Below are 20386 nucleotides of genomic sequence, written 5' to 3'. Positions count from 1 at the left end.
ATTTTTTTCAGGAAAGTAAATGCGCAGTATCTGTCTCACACATCTCGGTGGACACCTGAACCAGAGGGAAGGCACACAAGTGCCCTCTTGGAACAGTGGACACCTCAATCATGCTTTAAGCTACGTGGCGGTAGTAACAGATGTGCGCTGCATGCTTTGGAATTGACAAAGTTGCTCCAGAAACGCTGCCACCTGTCAGGGTGGCAGGGTGGGTGGGGGCTTTAATGTAGACATAAAGACAAGCGAGAATTTATCACTTATGCAGGTGAACATCCCGTTCCTCTTGCTCGTAACGGCTCCCACAGCTGTGACAACCTTGCGAAATACTTGCGCAGACCTCGTCTTTGAGAACCAGGCATTGGTGCAGGAGGTCGAGCATATATCCATCTATTTCTCCGCCCAAAAAGCTTCCTTCATGGCAGTCAAGAACTTTAGTGGAGTGTTTCTTCAAGAAGGAATATGTGTGAAAAATAAGTTGTCTGTAATTCTACATACATGTCTTGCTCGAATTTTTTGCCTCAATCTATTGAAAAGCTGAAACAGCTGGTGAGCTGCGCTCACATTTTGACTTAAGAAGTAAAGTTATCGTCAGCAATTTTTTTCTTCTTTCAAATAAGCTGTCACGCTATCATTTGGGTGCTGGTACGGGACTCCTGAACCAGCTGCGCTCGTGAGAGTCTTAAAGAGGCCCGTTTGAAGTTTTCGCACGTCGCTAGTGAACCTTCGCGGTTTTCATATAAAATGCCGGCTGAGCCTTCCAGGGTGAAGAAAGTGTGCCTTACATTTGTCTGGTCATTGGTATTGTTGAAAACGGTGGCACGTTCAAACTGGCCCAGTCATTCTTTGGGATGAACGCCCGATGATCCGTTCAACGGGGGTAGAAGTGGGGCCTGCTGCAATATAATCGAGGCTGATCTCGTAGTAATGGTTTACGTCGACGCTGAGCAGGCCTCTTGTACTCGCGTGCGGTCCGGGAGTAGTCGGTATTCAAGTGAGCACCTTTGAAGACGATGGCTGCTTCTCAGTTTGTCTTCCGTTGGGATGGCTTTTGTGGTTTTTCCCGGGTCTGCTTCTTCCGGACTGCTCCAGAAGCTGCAAGCCCTCACCCAAGCAGACGGAGTGCTCTCAGATATCTGTAGGTATGTCATGGAGGGTTGGCCGAGGCACGCGGTTATGGAAGGGAAGGAGATGCCTGAGTACTCGAAAAAGGACCACGAGCTGTCCGTTAGTCAGAACCTCCTCCATTGGGGCCACCGGGTTGTGATTCCGGTAGCAGGCAGAGAAAGATTTTTGAAGTTGTTACACGCAGCACACCAAGGTGTTTCGTCAATGAAGACCATTGCGTGGTCTACGTTGTGGTTGCCCAGTCTCGAAAAATATATTCAACGGGTAGCTGCGGAATGTCAAAGCTGCGTTCAAGCGCTTCCAATGCTGCCTAAGCACGCACCTGTCAGCTGGCGAGAGACTCGGGAAAGATGGTCGCAGTTGCACATCGATTTTGCGGGCCCAATTCAAAATAAGGTGATCCTGGTCATCTTAGACTCGCACAGCAAGTGGATCGAGGCCATACCCCTATCCAAAGCCACCTCCTGCACCACAGTCGAGGCACTCCGGACGATTTTCGGTCAGTTTGGTCTACCCCGCACAGTGGTCTCTAACAATAAGACGCCTTTTACGGGTTGGGAGTTCGTCCAGTTTATGGAGCGGAACGGCGTGACGCATCTTCGAACACTGCCGTATCACCGACAAAGCAACGGTTTGGCTGAACGGGCTGTGCGAACCATTAGGGGCGGACTAAAAAGGTGCTCAGAAGGGGACCGGAAAGAATATTGTGCAGCTATAGAAACACGCTGCTATCCTCGGGGCTCTCGCCATCCGAAATGTTGCTCGGTTACCGATTGCGCACGAGACTAGATATGTGCTTTCCGCCCAGGTGCAAGACAGTCGACCAAGCCCAGTCACGGGAAGACGCCAGCTGGAGCTTTGGCCCAGGAGATTCGGTATACATCCGTAACTATGGCAGCGGCGACAAATGGACTCCTGACGAGGTGAAGGCAACCGCGGGCTCACGTGTCGTGAAAGTTGAGACAGCCAACGGTGTTGTTCAACGTCACATGGACCAGCTCCGGAGAAGCATCGATGTACCCATTGCTGCTTCAGCTCCCCCTGCTAGCCCTGGAGTGCCGGCAGACCGCCCAGACGTGGAGCTGGAGGAAACAGAGGCTCCTCCCGCCAGCGACCGCGAAGGTCCAGTGCTACGCGGGACAAGGCGTGTCCGCAAACCCGTAGTAAGATATGGATTCCAAGAAAAGGGGTATGGTGCGAACAGCTAGCTGCTTCGTCAGCCCACCGTATGCCCTCTTTCGCCCTGCTCATCTTATCACACAGCGTCACGGCGAAGCGCAGCTTTCCTTACCTTTCCTTCTCGCTTTCTTTGACTGGCTAGAAAAACCGATGACACGAAATAACCCTTGTTCTTTTTGCTCCAGCCACCCGTCATGTTTCGTTCTAGCGGGCTCCGCCGCCGACCCGTTGGCAGGCGTCCGCCAGCCGCCGGCCCGTTTGTAATGCCGACTTTGACACTACGAAGATGATGTCGTATCAGGTTTTAAAGCAAAAAGTTACTTTTTAAGGCCCTGCACCGCTAGAAAATCTGGTGTTTTTGTATCCCCCCAAATCGAAGCACAGCGCATGAGGAGCGCAGAAAGCCTCGGTCAAACGCAGCATCCGCTGCTGATGTGTTGCAAACACAATGGCACACTACTCGACACGTCTCTGGTATTTTCTCCGACTAGGCACCTTCGACGATGGCTCAGACTGGCGGCGTTCTTTTGCTTCGTCGCTAGGCGCAAGGAAATGGCTAGTCACCGTGAACTACGCGGCCGTCAATTCTGAGAGCCCTGATAAGCACAGCCTGCAGGTTTCTTTCTTTTTACTCATCAATGCCACTTTTGATGTGACTAAGAAACGCGCTAGATTAGAGGCGTCATCATTTGTTCATTTAGCCGTCAGGTTTAGCTACTGTTCGTGTATAATCGCTGCGTAATTTAGGAAGCACATCAGGCAGGGAAAAGTTTCGTCCGCGAAGCAAGAACAGTTTGCGCGGCAGTGGCGGTCTGCTATTAGGCAGTTGTTCATGTGGTTTGTAGTGGCAGTTTCACAAAAAGGTGCGGCGTTTGCGTTTGAGGTGCTTGTTTGGTGGTTCGCGGTAACATGGCCATTTTGGCGTCAAGTCCCAAATTACTAAATTTTGCGGAACTGTCACCTGGCCCATATCAAGACAAAAACTTAAACGTAGCACCGTGAATATTGGAGAGTGTCTGCGCGGGTACAGCTTCAAAATCTAAGTGAGCTCGCAAATGGACGCGGAGCTGGTATCCAGGCTGTATGCTGCCCAATGCCCTGGCCGTCGTGAGTGGACTTGCCCAATTTTGATATCGCTATTTAAAACATTCAGGACTACTGGATTAGTCGATGTCCAGAAACAAGCGACGAGCCAGTGCTACCGATGATTTTGAGAGCGATGCCCTGGCATACATCCAGGCCATCTGGATGGTAAAGACTTGCTTCCGTCAGACCGGAAGCAAGCGTGAGGGAACTTACCGGCGCAAACGAAGCGAGCCCGGCTTAAGTTTGGCGGTCACTTTCGAGATGCAGCTACCACGCATATCATGCGTCTCTTCATCACGAGCTGAGGCCAAGCGACTTCTAGAAAGGACTCATTTTCGCAGCTGGTACCTGATTTAATGCGGCGAGGACCAGGGATTTCTCCACAGAGTGCTATGAACTGACGAGGCCCAGTTTTGCAGGGATTCAAATGTCATTGTGAGAACAAAAAGTAACTGCGCAAAAGGACGGGACAAAAGAAAGAGAACCACACGGGACAAACGCAGACTGACAACTGATTTATTCCACCAACTCCTCTTTCCTTCAGCAGCAAAGCGCATGCGCACCAACCACAAAAACAAAAAACAGAAGCGACACTCATCTCGTGGAATCAAGGAACTCGAACTCCTTGCAGTACAGGTGTACTGAAGCGTCGCTAATACACTTATCAGGCCCTAACCTCGCGATTTCCAAGGCCTCGATAATTTCTCGTTCTTTCTTATCCCTCGAGCGTCCGATAATCTTAGTCTTATCGAAAAGCGGATTACAATCTTTGTCATCATGCTTGCAAGTTTGACAATGCTTAGGCAGATGCTGCGCCCTTGAATCTTCTAAGGAATTTGCGTGCTCTAATAATCTAATGTTGACGCAGCGGCCAGTTTGCCCTATGTAGAACCTACCACAACTCAGGGGAATCTGATAAATTACATTGCATGTACACTGTACGAACTTATTCCTGTGGTTAATGCCACACTCAACCTTCTTTTTCTTATCTTTTCGCGCCAAATTGTACAAACGCGACAACTTGCAAGGTGCAGAAAAGGTTCTGTTGAAGGTTTTTTGGAATTGCTTAAGGTTTATCTTACTTCAACGATTGTGAGTTTTCAGGAAAAATATTACGTGCAGAAACGCGGAATTCGCATCGGTTCATGTGTTCACATTTCATCGGTTCACATTTACACCCGCGCTGGGCAATCACAAGATTAACAGGCAAATACACGCACTGTTCATGTCAGCATCCCGCCATCAAGTGTGCCACCGGATAGCAATACGTGTAAAATTGATATACAACGCTTCAATACCACAATCATATAAAAGAAAAGAAAAAGACAAAAGGAATGGTGATGCGTGAGGTGAGCCATGAACATAGCATTAAAACATTTCTTAGCAAAAGCAGTGTCAAAACAATTAAAAGCAATAGAGCGGTCGCAGCGTAAAGTTTATTCCTCGTAGCAAAAGCAGTGTCAATGAAGAAAGAAACATAGGGACTAAATACCAAAGGACCAGTAACAAGGTAAAAAACAGAGGAGAAAGGCAGATTTAAAGAAACACGAATCGAAGGCTAGGCCAACAGAAAACTACCATGAAACCCTAGGTAAAGCAAACAAGAAGAGGAAATCACACGTGTCCATCTAAGATTCTTATCTGTTTGTACAGCTGAACAACAGAAGAAGTGCAAATGCATTTGTCACCAGTGTTAGTAATATGAAAGGCTTTTATTATTTATCTCCTAAGTTTAGTTTTTCCATGTGCCAGGATCGAGGGGCTGCTAATCAAACGCTTGCATTTATGAGTCGCAACACGCTCTGGCAGGTGGCGTCTTTCATTGTTTTGTACCGTCTCCTTATGTTCCCGCAGTCTGTTGTTGAGGAATTTTCCGTTTGTCCAATGTAAACACGACCATAAGTTAAAGGAATGCTGTAAACGACGTTGGTGGCGCAACCGCCATACCTTTTTTTTATGCTTTTTTTTCACAGGACTTGCGCTGCCTGGACAGGACAGTGCAAATTCTCGACAGCCAATTAAGAGCGGAGAAAAGAATCATCGCGTCATGTCTCTGGCCTATGTTTTTTGAGTTGTGGGAAATTTTTCGTGGATATACGGAATAACCTTCATGAGTTTTCTGGGGACTGTGGGGCTCGAATGCTTCCTGTTCTCTTCTCTTATCTTCGGTTTGAGACTCACTGCAACACTGCTGATGACATCTTAGGGGTAACCTGCTTTCTCGAGACGCACGACCTGATTTCCGAAGCTGTTTTCTATTCGGTGCGGACAACTTTTGAAGAGCGCTGATCGAAGAAGAGCCGTGACTATGCCAGGTTTTGTCAATTTAGAGTGGGCACTTTCATACCGAAGGAGACTTTTTTTGTGCGTGGGTTGTATTTATAGCACAGGTGGCACCCGGAATCACCAAATGGGATCTGTGTATCGAAGAATTTAATGCAATTGCCTCGAGGGAATTCCCGCCAAACTTCAGGCCTTTAGATTTAATGCTGAACAAATTGACAACCTCGGACACCAAACATTCAATATTGCATCCTGACGGAGCATCTAGACTAACTAAGTAGTCTTCAATGTACCTCACAATTTTGAGTACTGCCATTCGTGCCAGGTTTTCCTAGATCCGGTTGTCCATGGAAGAAAAGTGTATGTCACAGAGAGCCGGTGCGACTGCAGATCCAATGCAAATTCCATCTTTCTGCACATAAGATTTTCCATCGAAGGGTATCACTGTCGACTGCAGGTAGAATTCAAGGAGAGTGATGAAGTTGTCTGTGCTGATTCCGGAGGAATTTTGAAAGCTTATCTCATTTGTGCTATCTTCTCCCGAACACCTTCTAGAAGGACGGACGGAGTAGTACATTTCCTCGACCTCTATTGAAAACGCTGAAGTGGCAGTGCTGAGGTTTTGAAAAGCAGCGATGGCCTGTGTAGAACCCGGCAAGCCGCGCGTAAATTTCATCGCCAGCATCGTCTGCCAAGCTAGATTTCCAACTTAGTGCATTCAAAGGAAGCAAACACCGATAGAGGTACGACGGCTTTTTGGTTTGACCAATCCGACATGGGGGCATGTGAAACGCATTTGCAAAATTCTGAAATCTTAATGCTGGAATCAGGCTCGGCTACTGGAGGACTGCCTCAAGCTGACGGTGAAGGAGAGCACTGAACCTTCAGGACAAGCTCGTCCCCTCGCAGAGTACAAACGTTAGCTGCCCAGTCAACAGAGTTCCAGTGGCGCCACAAGTCGCCAAACTGCCACCCAGACAAAAAAAGTCGGCGAGAGACAGCAGGCATGGTCACCGTCTTGGGGGATGTGCCACTACCCGAGGACGTCAGGAGAACCCTGAGAAAATGTCCTAAGTTCAGCTATGAACAAAGCACCAACTGGCCTCAACTTTTAGAACTTGTCAGGAACTTGGCTACCGGCGCGTCTAAGCAAAGAAGGTGAGAGTGATTGGTGATGGCGTCGATTGCCTCGTGCGGGTTGCTGATGCCGGCCGAAAAGGAAGGCCTTCGATTGTGAAGATAGCAACGTTGATTTAGCGCTACGGTGCCACCGTACTCCAAGCTGACAAGGAAGGGGGATTTATCGTGATGTCGTGAAAGAAAAAGCACAGGCAGCGTCGAACAATAATTTTAACGCTCTGATGTTTCGACCGAAGAAACAGAAATCGACTGCGGTGCAACTGCTACGGGAGCTCTCCCTTGAAAGAATAAAAGCTGATGTAGAAAAATGAAAGATTTCCTGGAGGTTTTCTTCTCGAGTAAAACCCAAACCCAGAATGCCCGCTAAGGACTATAATCTCGGAAAAAGGCACTTGGGAGGCTATATACATTCCATAAGTTTACAAAGCTAAAACTCAGGAGCTTGCCCCTAAAGATCCTTTTCTGGTAAAAAGTTCTGCAGAGGCCATCGCAAAAACTCGACTCAGCCACTTCTGCGTTTTCAGTAGACGTCAAGGATCTGTACTATTCTGTCCCGCATGGAGGCCTTCTAAAAGCTGATAGGGAGAAAATAGCACAAACGAGATAAGCTTTCAAAATTCCTCCAGATTAGTACAGGCAACTTCATCACTCTTCTTGAATTCTGCCTGAAGTCGACAGCGACATCCTTCCATGGAAAATCTTATGTGCAGAGAGATGGAATTTGCATTGGATCTGCAGTCGCAGCGGCGCTCTGTGACATGTACCATTCTTCCATGGACAATCGGATAAGGAAAACCTGGCAGGGACGGCAGTACTCAAAATTGTGACGTACGTTGACGACTACCTAGTTAGTCTAGATGCTCTATCATGCTGCAATATTGATGACTTGGCATCCGAGATTGTCAATTTGTTTACCGTTGAATCTAAAGGCCTGAAGTTTACCTGGTAATTCCCTCGAGGCTAATGCATCCAGTTCTTGGATATACAGATCATCTTTGGTGATTCCGGGTCCCACCTGCGCTATAAACACATCATCATCATCATCAGCCTGACTACACCCACTGAAGGGCAAAGGCCTCTCCCATGTCTCTCCAACTAACCCTGTCCTTTGTCAGTTGCCGCCACTGTATCACCGCAAACTTCTTAATCTCATCCGCCTACCTAACTTTCTGCCGTCCCCTGCTACGTTTGCTTTCTCTTAGAGTCCACTCCGTTACCCTTAAGGACCAGCGATTATCTTGCCTTCGCATTACATGCCCTGCCCCAGCCCATTTATTCCTTTTGATTTCAATTAAGATGTCATTAACCCGCGTTTGTTCCCTCACCCACTGCGCCCTCTTCCGATCTCTTCCGATCTATAAATAGAACTCACGCACAAAAAAGAGTCTTCCTCCGTATGAGAGTACCCACTCTAAATTGATAAAATCTGGCATATACACGGCTCTTCTTCGAACAGCGCTCTTCAAAAGTTGTCCGCACCTCATGAAAAACAGCTTCGGAAATCAGGTCGCGCGTCTCGAGAAAGCAAGTTACCCCTACAATGTCATTGGCAGTGTAACAGTGAGTCTTCTACACAAGATCAAAAAGGAAACAAGAAGCCTTCGAGCCCCACAGGCCCCAGGGAATTCATGAAGGTTATTCCGTATATCCACAAGAAAATTCCCACAACTTAAAGAAGATAGGCCAGAGACATGACATGAAGGTTCTTTTCTCGTCTCCCAATCCGCTGTCTAGTATTAAGCATGAAATGCTTTTAGCCCCCGTTGTCGGCAGTGTGGTGACGTCACGCCGAGACCGAGAGCCATCATCCGGGCACTGAAATCCACTCATCCGGGCACTGAAATCCACTCATCCGGGCACTGAAATCCACTCATCCGGGCACTGAAATCCAGTCATCCGGGCACTGAAATCCAGTCATCCGGGCACTGAATTCCAGTCATCCGGGCACTGAATTCCAGTCATCCGGGCTCTGAAACGAGAACATCCGGGCACCGTACGAGACTTAACGAGATTTAACGAGACTCTCTAAGCCCTCCTACGCGACCGGCATGCAAGCAACGGTTGGTCTCCAAACGAGTCACAAAAAATAACTGCTGCCAGTGCCTTCTCAATGTTTATCAAGATATTAGTCGCGCTGTGCGTTTGATAATGCACGGAATTATAATTTCCGATTTCTAATAACGCGTGCAAAAAGCACATAAATGCCACGTACACTTCGTTGTCGTACGTGATCTCTTAGGGGCTTCGCGCATCGAAGCAAAGCTGCGCAGGTGCACAGGGGCCCGGGGGAGAAGCGCTGCGTTCAAAGGGCAAGGCATCGCCCCAACGGGTGGTGGCGTTCCTCCCTTGCTTTACGGTGCGGTTCGGGTGTCCACCGAGATAACATTAGGCCCGTAAACATTTCATGCTTACTCTACTCTCGGTTACGGGAGAGGCAGAGATTTTTGCACTGTCTTCTCCAGGAAGCGGAAGTCATGTGAAAAAAAGCATGAAGAAAGGTATGTCGGTTGCGGCACCAATGTTGTAAGGTGTTCCTTTAACTTGTGGTCGTGTATACATTGGACAAGCGGGAAAGTGCGTCAACGACAGACTGCGGGAACATAAGAGGACGGTACAAAACAATGAAAGACGCCGCCTTCCATAGCATATTGCGACTCACGAATGCAAGCCTTTGTTCAGCAGTACCTCGACCCTGGCACAAGCAAAGACTGAACTTAGGGGAGAAATAATAGAAGCCTTTCATATCACTAACGCTCGTGACAAATGTATTTGCACTGCTTTTGTTGTACTGATGCTGCTGCTTTTGTTGTACTGCATTTGTGAGAGCTGCTTTATCAAAAGAATTATTTTCTACCCTGAAGGCCGATAAGCAAGTAGAGCAACTGGTTATTTTTCGCATTTTTCTCCACAAAAAAACTGGTGACACAGTAAAGAATGCAGTCCATAACTTGGCCTCCGCCCGATTTGTCTTTGCGAATGTGGAGATATCATTCGCAATCTTCCACTGAACCGAAGTCGTCCAGCTTTTCTTTTACCTGATCGATGAATCCAGGACATGATGCCGCTGTGTAGTCTATTCTTATGGGGGCTCTGAAAAACGACCTGTCTAACAATGGTTTTTCACCATCGGCGACTTTGCAATTGCATTACTTCGGAGGTTTAAGGGTACTGTAGATCGACAACGTCTAATAAAGCTGCATAAAGGTGGGCATGACAGGAAGATCGTTTTGGCTTCCTGCCAACCGTATTTTGCCAAAGAACCGTTGTTATGTTTTGCCGTGCTCGTAGCGTGTCCCACCAGGCATCGGATCCAGGATCACCGCCGCATTGCCGAAGGAGGAAGGAAACGTCGGCCGGAGACGGGGAGTAGGGGAAGTGAAGGAAAAACTGTAATTACATGGTTACATTATTATTTACATTGTTTACATAGAGCGGGACTGAGAATGGCTCTCAGTGGAAGGGGAACGTCTTCGTCAACCGTAGTCGACTGGAGCTAGCAGGCTTTTTCTCGGCCACACTCACGGCCGAGTTAAATATCGTTCGGTTTCCCCAGATCCCTGGCTGGGGAATAATGTTCGACGAGCACTGTCCAATCGGATGGACCGAAGGGGACGTTCTTGTTACCACCCACGGCTGGGCAGGTGCGGGCTTTTCCACTCTCTCGCAGCTGGGTCGATGAGAGGGGGAGATGCTGACTCATCCAGCCCTGCGGGAAAGGTATCTCCCGAAGTCTTCCAGCAGGTGAATGAACTTGCTTCCCCGCCGATTGCCCAGAACGTGAGTCGGGGACACAGAATTCTTCATTTAACCACCAGCGTGACCGGCGCCGGCACGTCGCCTCCACTGTGGTCGCTCGGACAATACCTCCGGCGCGTCTCCGGCCTTCGCCGCTATAGTGGTCACCTCCGCTCAAGGAATTTCGCTGGGGTTACTGCTGACAATGGCCCTTGAAATTCCTGCTACACTAATCCGCTGAGGCTCGGAGGGGCATTCCAAGCATCCCACTTCCCACCGCCGTCGCGAGGTTGTCGGCCTTGTTGATTGTTCACGGTAGCTGCTTGATGGGGCCCACGTGGTCAGAAGTACGGTCACAACAGCTCGTCCGCCGCCCGAAGAGGTCTCGTAGTGGTTGCAGCCAACGCTGCTGCGCGCAGAGACCTGGAGTTGTGTCCGTTCGGCTTTTGGTCACAGCTGGGCCCAAAGGTTCTTCTTGCTTCGTTGACAGCTGTAACGAGCTCAACCAGCAAAGTCCAAAGCCCAACAAGCAGAAAGCGCCAAACCGGCTTTAAGAACTGCCAAGCTGTTTTCGGTCACCAAAGTCTCTTTAGAGAAAATGAGCTGTCGCGTGAAATTTACTTCCTCCTCCGAAAGTTTCCAAGTTTGACCAAACCAGAATACACAGAGCTTGTTTAGCCAAAAGGGAAAAATTTCCTAAAATTTTGGGCGGGTGCCGTAGCACGGTTTTTGTCACAGAAAGCCGCCGCCCGTGAGAGCACAAAGGGAAGGTGGAGCTGCTGAACACACATACAAAACAGACAAAAATTATTCCCGCTAAAGCAAAAAACAAAATACAAATTTGCATAGCGGAATAACGTCTGGGGAGTCAGGAAAGGGCATTACACGGGAAAGCTTCGGCTGAGGCCATCAGCGTTGCCATTACTCGCACTTTTCGGCAACGCATGTGAACCGAGTCCCGCAATGCCAAGCTCCGAAATTTCGCTCTCATTTCGCATAGGAGAGTGATATGAACAACAGACAAAAAACAAGCATTAAACTCAATATGAGATTATGCGTCATATCCGCCCCTTGCGCGGCCGTGGTCCGACAGCTGCTTTAGCAGATGAGACATTACATAATGCTAGGAATTTCAGCTTGCATTTCTGTACGGGAGAGTTAAATGAACAAAAAGAAACAAGCAATAAACTGAATAGGATTATTCCTCGAAACCGTCCAGAAACAACGTTACGATTAGAGGAATTTACTGGTTCCTATTCTTCAGCCGCCCCCTGCGCGGCCGCGGTCGGATTGCTGCTCTAGCAGGTGCAACAGGACACAAGGCTAGGAATTTCAGCTTGGGACCCTTAACTGTTCCTCGTCCAAGTCTCGCGGTTCTGAAGTTTGGCTGACGTTCAGAAAGCAGAACGCGAGAAGGGAACGAACGAGTCCGAATGCCGTGCCAGCGTATCCGTTTCTCTCGGATTGGGTTCGCGCGTTGCGTTCTCTTGGCTTGTGTTCCCACGGGGCGGGTGCGAACTCTTGAGCACCGAGGTGCCAAATTGGGGCGGCTACGCGGTTCGGATTTCAGTCGAGCAGTCAACAAGAGCCGCACTTTCCCCTTAATTAACTCTTCCCGTTTGGCCACCTCTGTGCGCTGCCGCTCCGTGGAAACCTTCGCAGGTGGTTTGCGTGGCGCGTCACTAGCAATCGCTGAACCATTACAGGCAAAGTCGCTGGCGTTCGCCTCATCATCAGTTTGTAAAATTGCCTGTTCTAGCTCACCACCGTGAGAATTTATAAGGCTTACAGGGCCAAGTTTGCCCTCTTCACCCGCGTGCACTGCTGGCGCTGCGAATCCTGGAGCCTTCGAACTGGTGAGGACCTGTGCAGCGTTATCTCCAAAACTAAGGCCCTTTTCTTTGGGCAGCATATCCAAGCGATTTGGGAAAATCGAGGGATACTGCATAGGCAGGTTTTGGGAGACGGCTGCCTTGGTCAGACGCAGTTCGAGCAGGCTTTCGATCGCAACACGGGCAGTAAGTTGGTCGTGTTGGATACCTTTCCTATCCTTATACTGGCGGTACAGCAGGTCAGAACGGAGCTGGAAAGGTATGTTCTTCCGTGACACACCTATGTCACTTTGGTGACTCAAGTTGCATGGAGATTGGTCTTTCTCTTGCTCAGCGGTGAGCGTTTCTCTGTCCACACGAAGGATTTCGAGAAAGCCATCCGAGTGGGGTAACACAAGATTGGTATTCAATTCCTCACCTAGCTCCAGCTCATCACTTGCGCCTGATTCGGAAGACTCACTATAGCCTGCACTACTGTCGGTACTCTTTACCCCTGTGCTAGTAGTGAGTAAGTCCTGGGCTGGCTCGTCATTAGGTAGCGCGGAGCCGTCACAGCTTAAGTCGCCGGCGTTCGTCTCATCGTCTGTTTGTGACAAAGCCTGCTCTAGCTCATCACCGTGAGAATTTACAGGCTTCGGGCTTACAGGTTGAAGTTTGCCCTCTTCAACCACGTGCTCTGCTGGCGCCGCGACCTCACGAGCCTTCGAAATGGTAAGGACCTGCGCAGCGTTATCTCCAAAACAAAGGCCCTTTTCTTTGGGCAGCATACCCAAGCGATTTGAGAAAATCGAGGGTTGCTGCTTAGGCAGGTTTTGGGAGACGGCTGCCTCGGTCAGACGCACCTCGAGCGGGCTCTCGATCGTGACGCGGGCAATGGGCAAAGACACACTAGTTTCAGTGGAGCATAACTCATTTTCGGGTGTTCGGTCGCGAGCGGCTGTCGTTCCGTTATCGCTGAACTGATCTTTGTTTCCAGGCAGCGATGAGGAGCGTTCCTCGCTTACAGTAGAACTTTCATCTGTCGCTTTCAGCGCGCGACTGCTTTCTGGAGGACTACATCTCGGCGCTGCGCCTACACCTTTCTGAGTTGCAAGGGCAATCTCTGCGGCATCCCGCTTTTCAGCCAACGCTGCGCTTTGGCTTGGAGCGCCATAGTTGCTGTCAGGTGACTGACAACGACGCTCCGCGCCGCAGATTATCACATCAGCTTCCCGACTGCCACTGTTCTTCTGAGCAACTACAATGTGCGTAGCTGACCAAGCGGGGCTCTTTGGCTGGTCGCTGACGCACTGATGGGAGCACTGCCCGCTGCTATCACTTCGGCTTTTAGATACGGTCTGTACACGAATTCCGAAGTATCGGAAGAGGGCACTTTTCGCTTTGTCGTAGTTACTGGCATCCTCATCGGACAGTCGCGCTAATACGGCGCTGACATCGCAAGGAAGGATGGCCAGCAACATCATTGACCATTCGCCCTGATCTAGCTCCTCTTCCGTACATATCTGTTCAAAACTCGCGAGGAAAGTTCTGAAGCTCTCGCCTCTCTGAAAAGTCCTCAACCGATCTCGGGCCCTTTTCCGTCTGAGAAATTGAGTCGTGCGTATGAGCTCCTGCTGCTCTCGTTTACGTAGTTCCTCGAGCTCAGCGCGTCTCTTACGGCATTGCTCCTGCCATTCTTTTTCAACCCTCTCGACCTTCTCCTTGCGCTCTTTTTCAATCCTGTCAGCCTCCTTCTTAGCGGCTTCCTTGCGGTAAAGGCGTTCTTTTTCAACCCTGTCGGACTCCTCCTTGCGTTCTTTTTCAATCCTGTCGGACTCCTCCTTAGCGTTCCTGATTCCCTCCTGAATGACCTCCCAGGTCTCCAAAATTTTGTCTCCCTCCTTAGCACCACATTCCTTAATAGCCTCAATCAGCTGCGGCTTTCTGTGACTTTTCCTGGCCTCAATACCCAGCTTTTCACACAGCAACATCAACTCTGGCTTCTTTAGTTTGCCCAAATCCATGGCAACTTCCGAACGAGGACTTTCAAAATAAGCTGCTACGTGAAATGCTTAAGCGAGCACGTGCAGAAAAACAATCTACAGGTAGTGATAAATTTCCAGAGTTATCAAGCCTGGCAAATTCTTAAAGAAAGTCAAGCGCTGACAACTGCTGAAGCCAGGACCAAGCCTGGAAGATCCCGCCGCTGCCAACCAGTTGATATATTTTGCCGTGCTCGTAGCGTGTCCCACCAGGCATCGGATCCAGGATCACCGCCGCATTGCCGAAGGAGGAAGGAAACGTGGGCCGGAGACGGGGAGTAGGGGAAGTGAAGGAAAAACTGTATTTACATGGATACATGATTATTTACATTATTTACATAGAGCGGGACTGAGAATGGCTCTCAGTGGAAGGGGAACGTCTTCGTCAACCGTAGTCGACTGGAGCTAGCAGGCTTTTTCTCGGCCACACTCACGGCCGAGTTAAATATCGTTCGGTTTCCCCAGATCCCTGGCTGGGGAATAATGTTCGACGAGCACTGTCCATTCGGATGGACCGAAGGGGACGTTCTTGTTACCACCCACGGCTGGGCAGGTGCGGGCTTTTCCACTCTCTCGCAGCTGGGTCGATGAGAGGGGGAGATGCTGACTCATCCAGCCCTGCGGGAAAGGAATCTCCCGAAGTCTTCCAGCAGGTGAATGAACTTGCTTCCCCGCCGATTGCCCAGAACGTGAGTCGGGGACACAGAATTCTTCAATTAACCACCAGCGTGACCGGCGCCGGCACGTCGCCTCCGCTGTGGTCGCTCGGACAATACCTCCGGCGCGCCTCCGGCCTTCGCCGCTATAGTGGTCACCTCCGCTCAAGGAATTTCGCTGGGGTTACTGCTGACAATGGCCCTTGAAATTCCTGCTACACTAGTCCGCTGAGGCTCGGAGGGGCATTCCAAGCATCCCACTTCCCACCGCCGTCGCAAGGTTGTCGGCCTTGTTGATTGTTCACGGTAGCTGCTTGATCGGGCCCACGTGGTCAGAAGTGCGGTCACAACACCGTTCAATAGGTACATGATTCATTTTTTGTTAGGACATATCTGGAATTGTAGCAATCAAGCCGCACCTCACAAAGATCCGTCGTAGACTTCAATTTGACTTGAAGTCCCTCGCAGGTGCTCTTTGTCAAGAACATGTCCCTTCTAATGCTGCCACTTTCCAGCTCTCTTTCTCTGCTGTCAAAACAGTCAATGCCATGCTTGAGAACTGAGAGACCTCGACTCCTTCTTGTACCCCTTTTGCACAATTATCACTGCGTCTGGTCGCAAACAGCGACACAAAACTAGTTCCAGCAAACTTTGTTCGTGCACGGTGCCTATCACAACGTTAAAGCCGAAAGCCTAACGTCCACACCTTGTTATGTACTCTGACCACAATATATTCTTACACAGTGACTCTGGCAGTGCAGAACACTGAAAAACACAACCTGAAACGGCACCGAAAGCCGCGCATGCCGCTAAGCCGCGTCCACCGCTCCGCAAGCGAATGGACCCTGCTCCGCAGCGCCCCCGCGCCGCTGTGGTTGGCCCATGTACTAGAGGGCGAACAAGATCTGTGCGCGCACTCCGGCGTGGCGTGCGGTCAGTGTCAACACCTAATTCATTCTTACACCGTGGTCCAGCTGCGACAGGTGGCTTAATATGACTGGCTGCGTTAACCTGAAAAACTGAGATGAAGGAATTAAGCAACACGACGGAACGCAATACCGGGGTTCAGAAAAAAGGAAAAGAAATTGAAGGACAAAGTAAACGGGGGCGAGTTAGAGAAAGCGCGAAAGGCGGGGGGGGGGGGGGGTGAGTTATCCGGAACCCAAGGATTCCTGAGAAATGATACTAGGAGGTGCAGCGCATAAGGTAAAAGTAGAAAGATAAATTCAACAAAGAGAGGAAAAAAAGTAGGGGAAAAAGGTGATTGTAGGGGGAAGAGACGGGTTGGGTGAGAGAAACGATATAGTAGCGTTATATATACTGGGAAATGCTCTGGCATATGTGCAATACCTTTGTAAAGAATTACGCCAGTGCCGAAACGCACCTCAGAGGTAATAAGCATCTTGTGGTGATGTCGATGTCTGCTGTTTGTATGTTTATCGGTGCTTCGGTGCTTCGGTGTACCACTCGCAGTTTTTTTAAACGTATTGCTGCCTAGAGCAAAGTTTCCTGATTTTGCTGTCATATTATTTTACAAGCTATGGGTAAGGCTTCAAGAATGCGCACGGTGGTCTTAATTGCCTTTTTGGCCACAGAAGACGTGCCAAACCTTGTCAACCTCACGGTCGGTACTTCACAACCGCAAATCCTTGTGTTTTTCTTGTTTTTGTGGATTAGGTGGTCTTATTTGTCGTAGTTGGCAGCTGCACACTGCGCCCTGATGAAAACAAATATAGAAGCCCGTGGTCCTCTTGGTGTTTTGTTACTGGCGGGCAGCGGCGACATGGAATTGATGCTTTGCCACTCACCGTTTCCCTAAGTGTCGGCGGTACTTACACAGCATGAAATAAGCTCGTAAAGAAACGTCATCGAAATGAAAGTGCTTATACTTACTTAACGCTAAAACTTTCCACTCATATTCGACACATATTGGAGCACGTTGTACTTATTTATGCACCTTCTCATCAGCCGGTCGATTTGGTTCTACGATGGCTTTTTCTCACGCAAAAGAATCTATTCGCTTCGGCAGCGACAGGGGTGGAACCGCGTTGACTGCTTAAAGTATCCTTCTGGCCCGGATTGTGCTTTTTGCTTGTTTATGCGTTTATTTCCTGCGTTACATTTACATTCAATAGCCTTATACATGTCTTGTCCTGACCCAGCTGTTTCCGACAGCCGTTTTTACCGAAAGCGTGGCCCACGAGACACCCATACTGAGAAAGAAAGTAGAAAATGTTGTTCAAGCTTTCAACACGCAAGCATCTGGAACCGACAAAATTTTTTTTATTGTATTTTAACCTGCAGTTCTCGTCGTAAATTCATGTACTCTTTGCCGCGGACAATTCAATAAAGTGGGGCAAGTCGAAAAACGTCGCATAAAATTAATTTCTTCTGTTTTCATTTTAATTTGACGTTAAGCACGAAAGGAAAACATCAAAACGGTTATCTAGAAAATTCATCTGTATTAAAATTTTCTATCATACCAACCTAATTTTGGGTGGCTCAGTGGTTATGGTGCTCGGCTGCTGACCCAAAAGACGCGGGTTCGATCCCGGCCGCGGCGGCTAGAATTTCTTTGGAGGAGAAATTCTTGAGACCCGTGTACTGTGCGATGTCAGTGCACGTTAAAGAACTCCAGGTGGTCGAAATTTCCGGAGCCCTTCACTACGGCGTCTCTCATAGCCTGAGTCGCTTTGGGACGTTAAACCCTATAAACCAAACCAAACCAACCTAATTTTGAACCCGTGCGAATCTATTCGAACCGGAATGCAATGCTGCTCCCGAAGAGAACTCAGAACTGAACCAGAAAAACGTGAATCCAAACCCAAACCAGACGCTAAATATTCTGATTAAACGCCAGTGACGTCAGGTGGCGCCGCCTGACCAATGCAGTACAATGATACAGTGGGTACAAGCTTTCCCCTGCCTGCTGCTCTCCTTGCTCTGATCTGCTCTGCCACTGCTTGTGAGGACAAAATGTGGCCAAGACGTGCCTAAGACCTGCAGAGCTGGTTTCTCTGCCCCAGCGACAATGGGGCATGTCCATCAAATGCGTCATCACACTTATGCGTCACGAAACAACAGAGACGACCATATTGTCTATTATGTTGTCCAACGAGCCACGGAATTTAGTTTTAAAGCAGCAGTGGGGTCCCACTGCCGCATAATCTTGGCATACGAAAGCAAGATCTGGTCAAGAGGGAGGGCCAGACGGGCCAGGGAGGGTCAAGAGGGAGGGCTTCTGGATGCTGTGGTTGTAGGGGGAAGCATTAGCTTAGAACAGGCACACCAGGCCAAAGTCTCAAAATACATGCAAAAGAACCTTTTGGCCTACCTACCGCACTCCCACCCTCTAATGTCAAGTATAGCACTATACTATAGAGGTGTGCTTGCAAAATCTACGGTACAAACTCACCGCGACTTGTGCTTCGCGAAGAATCATTTTGATGCTGTCGATACTTTGCAGCATTGTAAATTTCACAAGCAAAAAGAGCAAGGCAGGCTGTGCAAAGAAGCACCAAAAGAGATTCGTTGCGTGTACTAGCAACGTTGTCTACCAGATTCCGGGAACACTGGCAAGTACTGCACGGAATTGACTGGCAGATGCCTCACTGACCGGCTGAAAGCACAGCAACGTGAGCAACACTACGGCCGGTCATCTCGGCGTTCAATGCAGAGACTGCACTGAAAGAAGAAAGAACGAAAATAAAAAACCACGTCAGCCCATTTTTAGCCAGGGGAAATCGTGACTGATAGTCGCATCAAAATCGCCAGAGAAATCACTGAAACGGAAGAGATCCACAAACACCAGGATCACTGTGGAAGCAATGTTTCAACAGCCCTGGCCGATAAGGAACTTCAGTTTTTAAGACGCAGATAAGGAAATTCACGCTCAGTTGGTCATGTGTTCTGCTGCCAGGTGAAGGTTTCTTGTTTTTATGTGCCATTCGTGTGTTTTTTTAGGCGTTTTTTTTAGATCGTATTGCCACAGCATTGCCACAGTAGATAGCCACAGTGAGATTGCCACAGTATTTAAGCCGTGGCCCACCCTCAATAAACCATCAGTTCTACGTTCAGTGCTGTGGCCGTGTGCTCGTCTTCTACTTGTGTTTCACACTCCGTCGATAATTATTTTAAACTCTGAATTATACGCTGCCTGCAGGGGGGTTCGAACTTTTGGTCATCAGCAACGTAAGATGATGTTCAAAAGGGACTGAAGATGGGGTACTCTCCTCTCCTCTGCCCCTTGGAATCACCGAAACCGGGGGTACTTCGCCACCAAAATCAGTAGGAATCCTTTCAATCTCGGATTGTACTTGTGTTTGTTCAAAATGAAAATTGCGGCACAACAGGGACGTGCAGAAGCTTGTTAAGCTAAATCGCTTGCAGATAGGACGATCATCTTTTCCTCGCACTCTTCTGCACCCCTTTGGCGGGTGCCGGGTTGGACCGTAAAAGAAATTTAGCCAAATGCCGCGTCTTGTAATTAGTGACGGCATATATTTATTAAAGAGTTTCCCGCTTCTCACTACCACTAGATTTTCGAACAATTAAGTGTTATTTATTTTTCTGCCCACACTAATTTCTGTCCCAACATTTAGGGGGCGGCGGAGCACTTTATTTTTATTTATTTTTTTTTTGCGCACACAAAACTCTGTCTCTACATTTTTCTTGTTCTTTTTTTATTTCCAATATCACCTATGTCCCTACGTGCTAAGCCTGTTATACCTAGTGGTGCATGCTGGTAGATATTTTTCTTGTTTCGTTATTTTAGTCCCCATTAAATCTATGTTCCTATCTACTATCTAGCGAAACCACAGCCAAGGGAACGGGCTTGGCAAAATCAGGTGGGAAAGAAGACCCTTTGAGCTTGACTCTCGTCTGACTCTGAGAAGAGACATGAAAGGTGTAGCGTAAGTGGAAGATATCAGGATACGGCCTCGCTTCGGCGCAGTCCTCGCGGCAGTCAAAGGGATACCACGCCAGTGAAACAGACCCGGGGTGCGGCCCAGGACTTAATACCCCGCCGTCTGTAGTGGATCGGCCTGTTGGTCCTTGAATAGGATGCTCTCCCAGCACAGTCCACCTGGGTGATGATGCGAATGCCTCAATCCAGGAGGAAGAACCAGAAAACCTATCTAGAAAACCAGTCAGGCTTAAAAGACTGCAGGCAGCGTTGAGAAGGAGTAATAGTTCTTCGGATGACTCGGAATCAGAACGGGAGTGGCTGAGGAGTCATATGTCGTGCCCGGACTGTGTTGGTGCTTTTATTACAAAAATTGGCCTCAGCGTACATAGAAGGCGGGAACACTAAGACGAATACAATGCG

General features: G+C 48.9%; 1 protein-coding gene across 1 annotated transcript in view; it reads left to right on the top strand.

Annotated features, from left to right (window-relative positions):
- The first annotated feature begins 1916 nt into the window (after positions 1 to 1916).
- LOC149356120 (uncharacterized) overlaps positions 1917 to 20386 on the top strand; it is a 57113-nt gene continuing 38643 nt past the window's right edge. Inside the window, exon 1 of the mRNA XM_089576259.1 lies at positions 1917 to 2252. Within this exon, the coding sequence (XP_089432385.1) occupies positions 1917 to 2252 (336 nt within the window). The remainder of the gene's footprint in view (positions 2253 to 20386) is intronic.

This window comes from Amblyomma mixtum, chromosome 3 (genome assembly GCF_055824585.1).
Source record: "Amblyomma mixtum isolate Tamu chromosome 3, ASM5582458v1, whole genome shotgun sequence".
NCBI classification, from domain to species: Eukaryota; Metazoa; Arthropoda; class Arachnida; order Ixodida; family Ixodidae; genus Amblyomma; species Amblyomma mixtum.
Note: the sequence above shows the minus strand (reverse complement) of the source record. Positions and strands in the feature narration are given on the sequence as shown.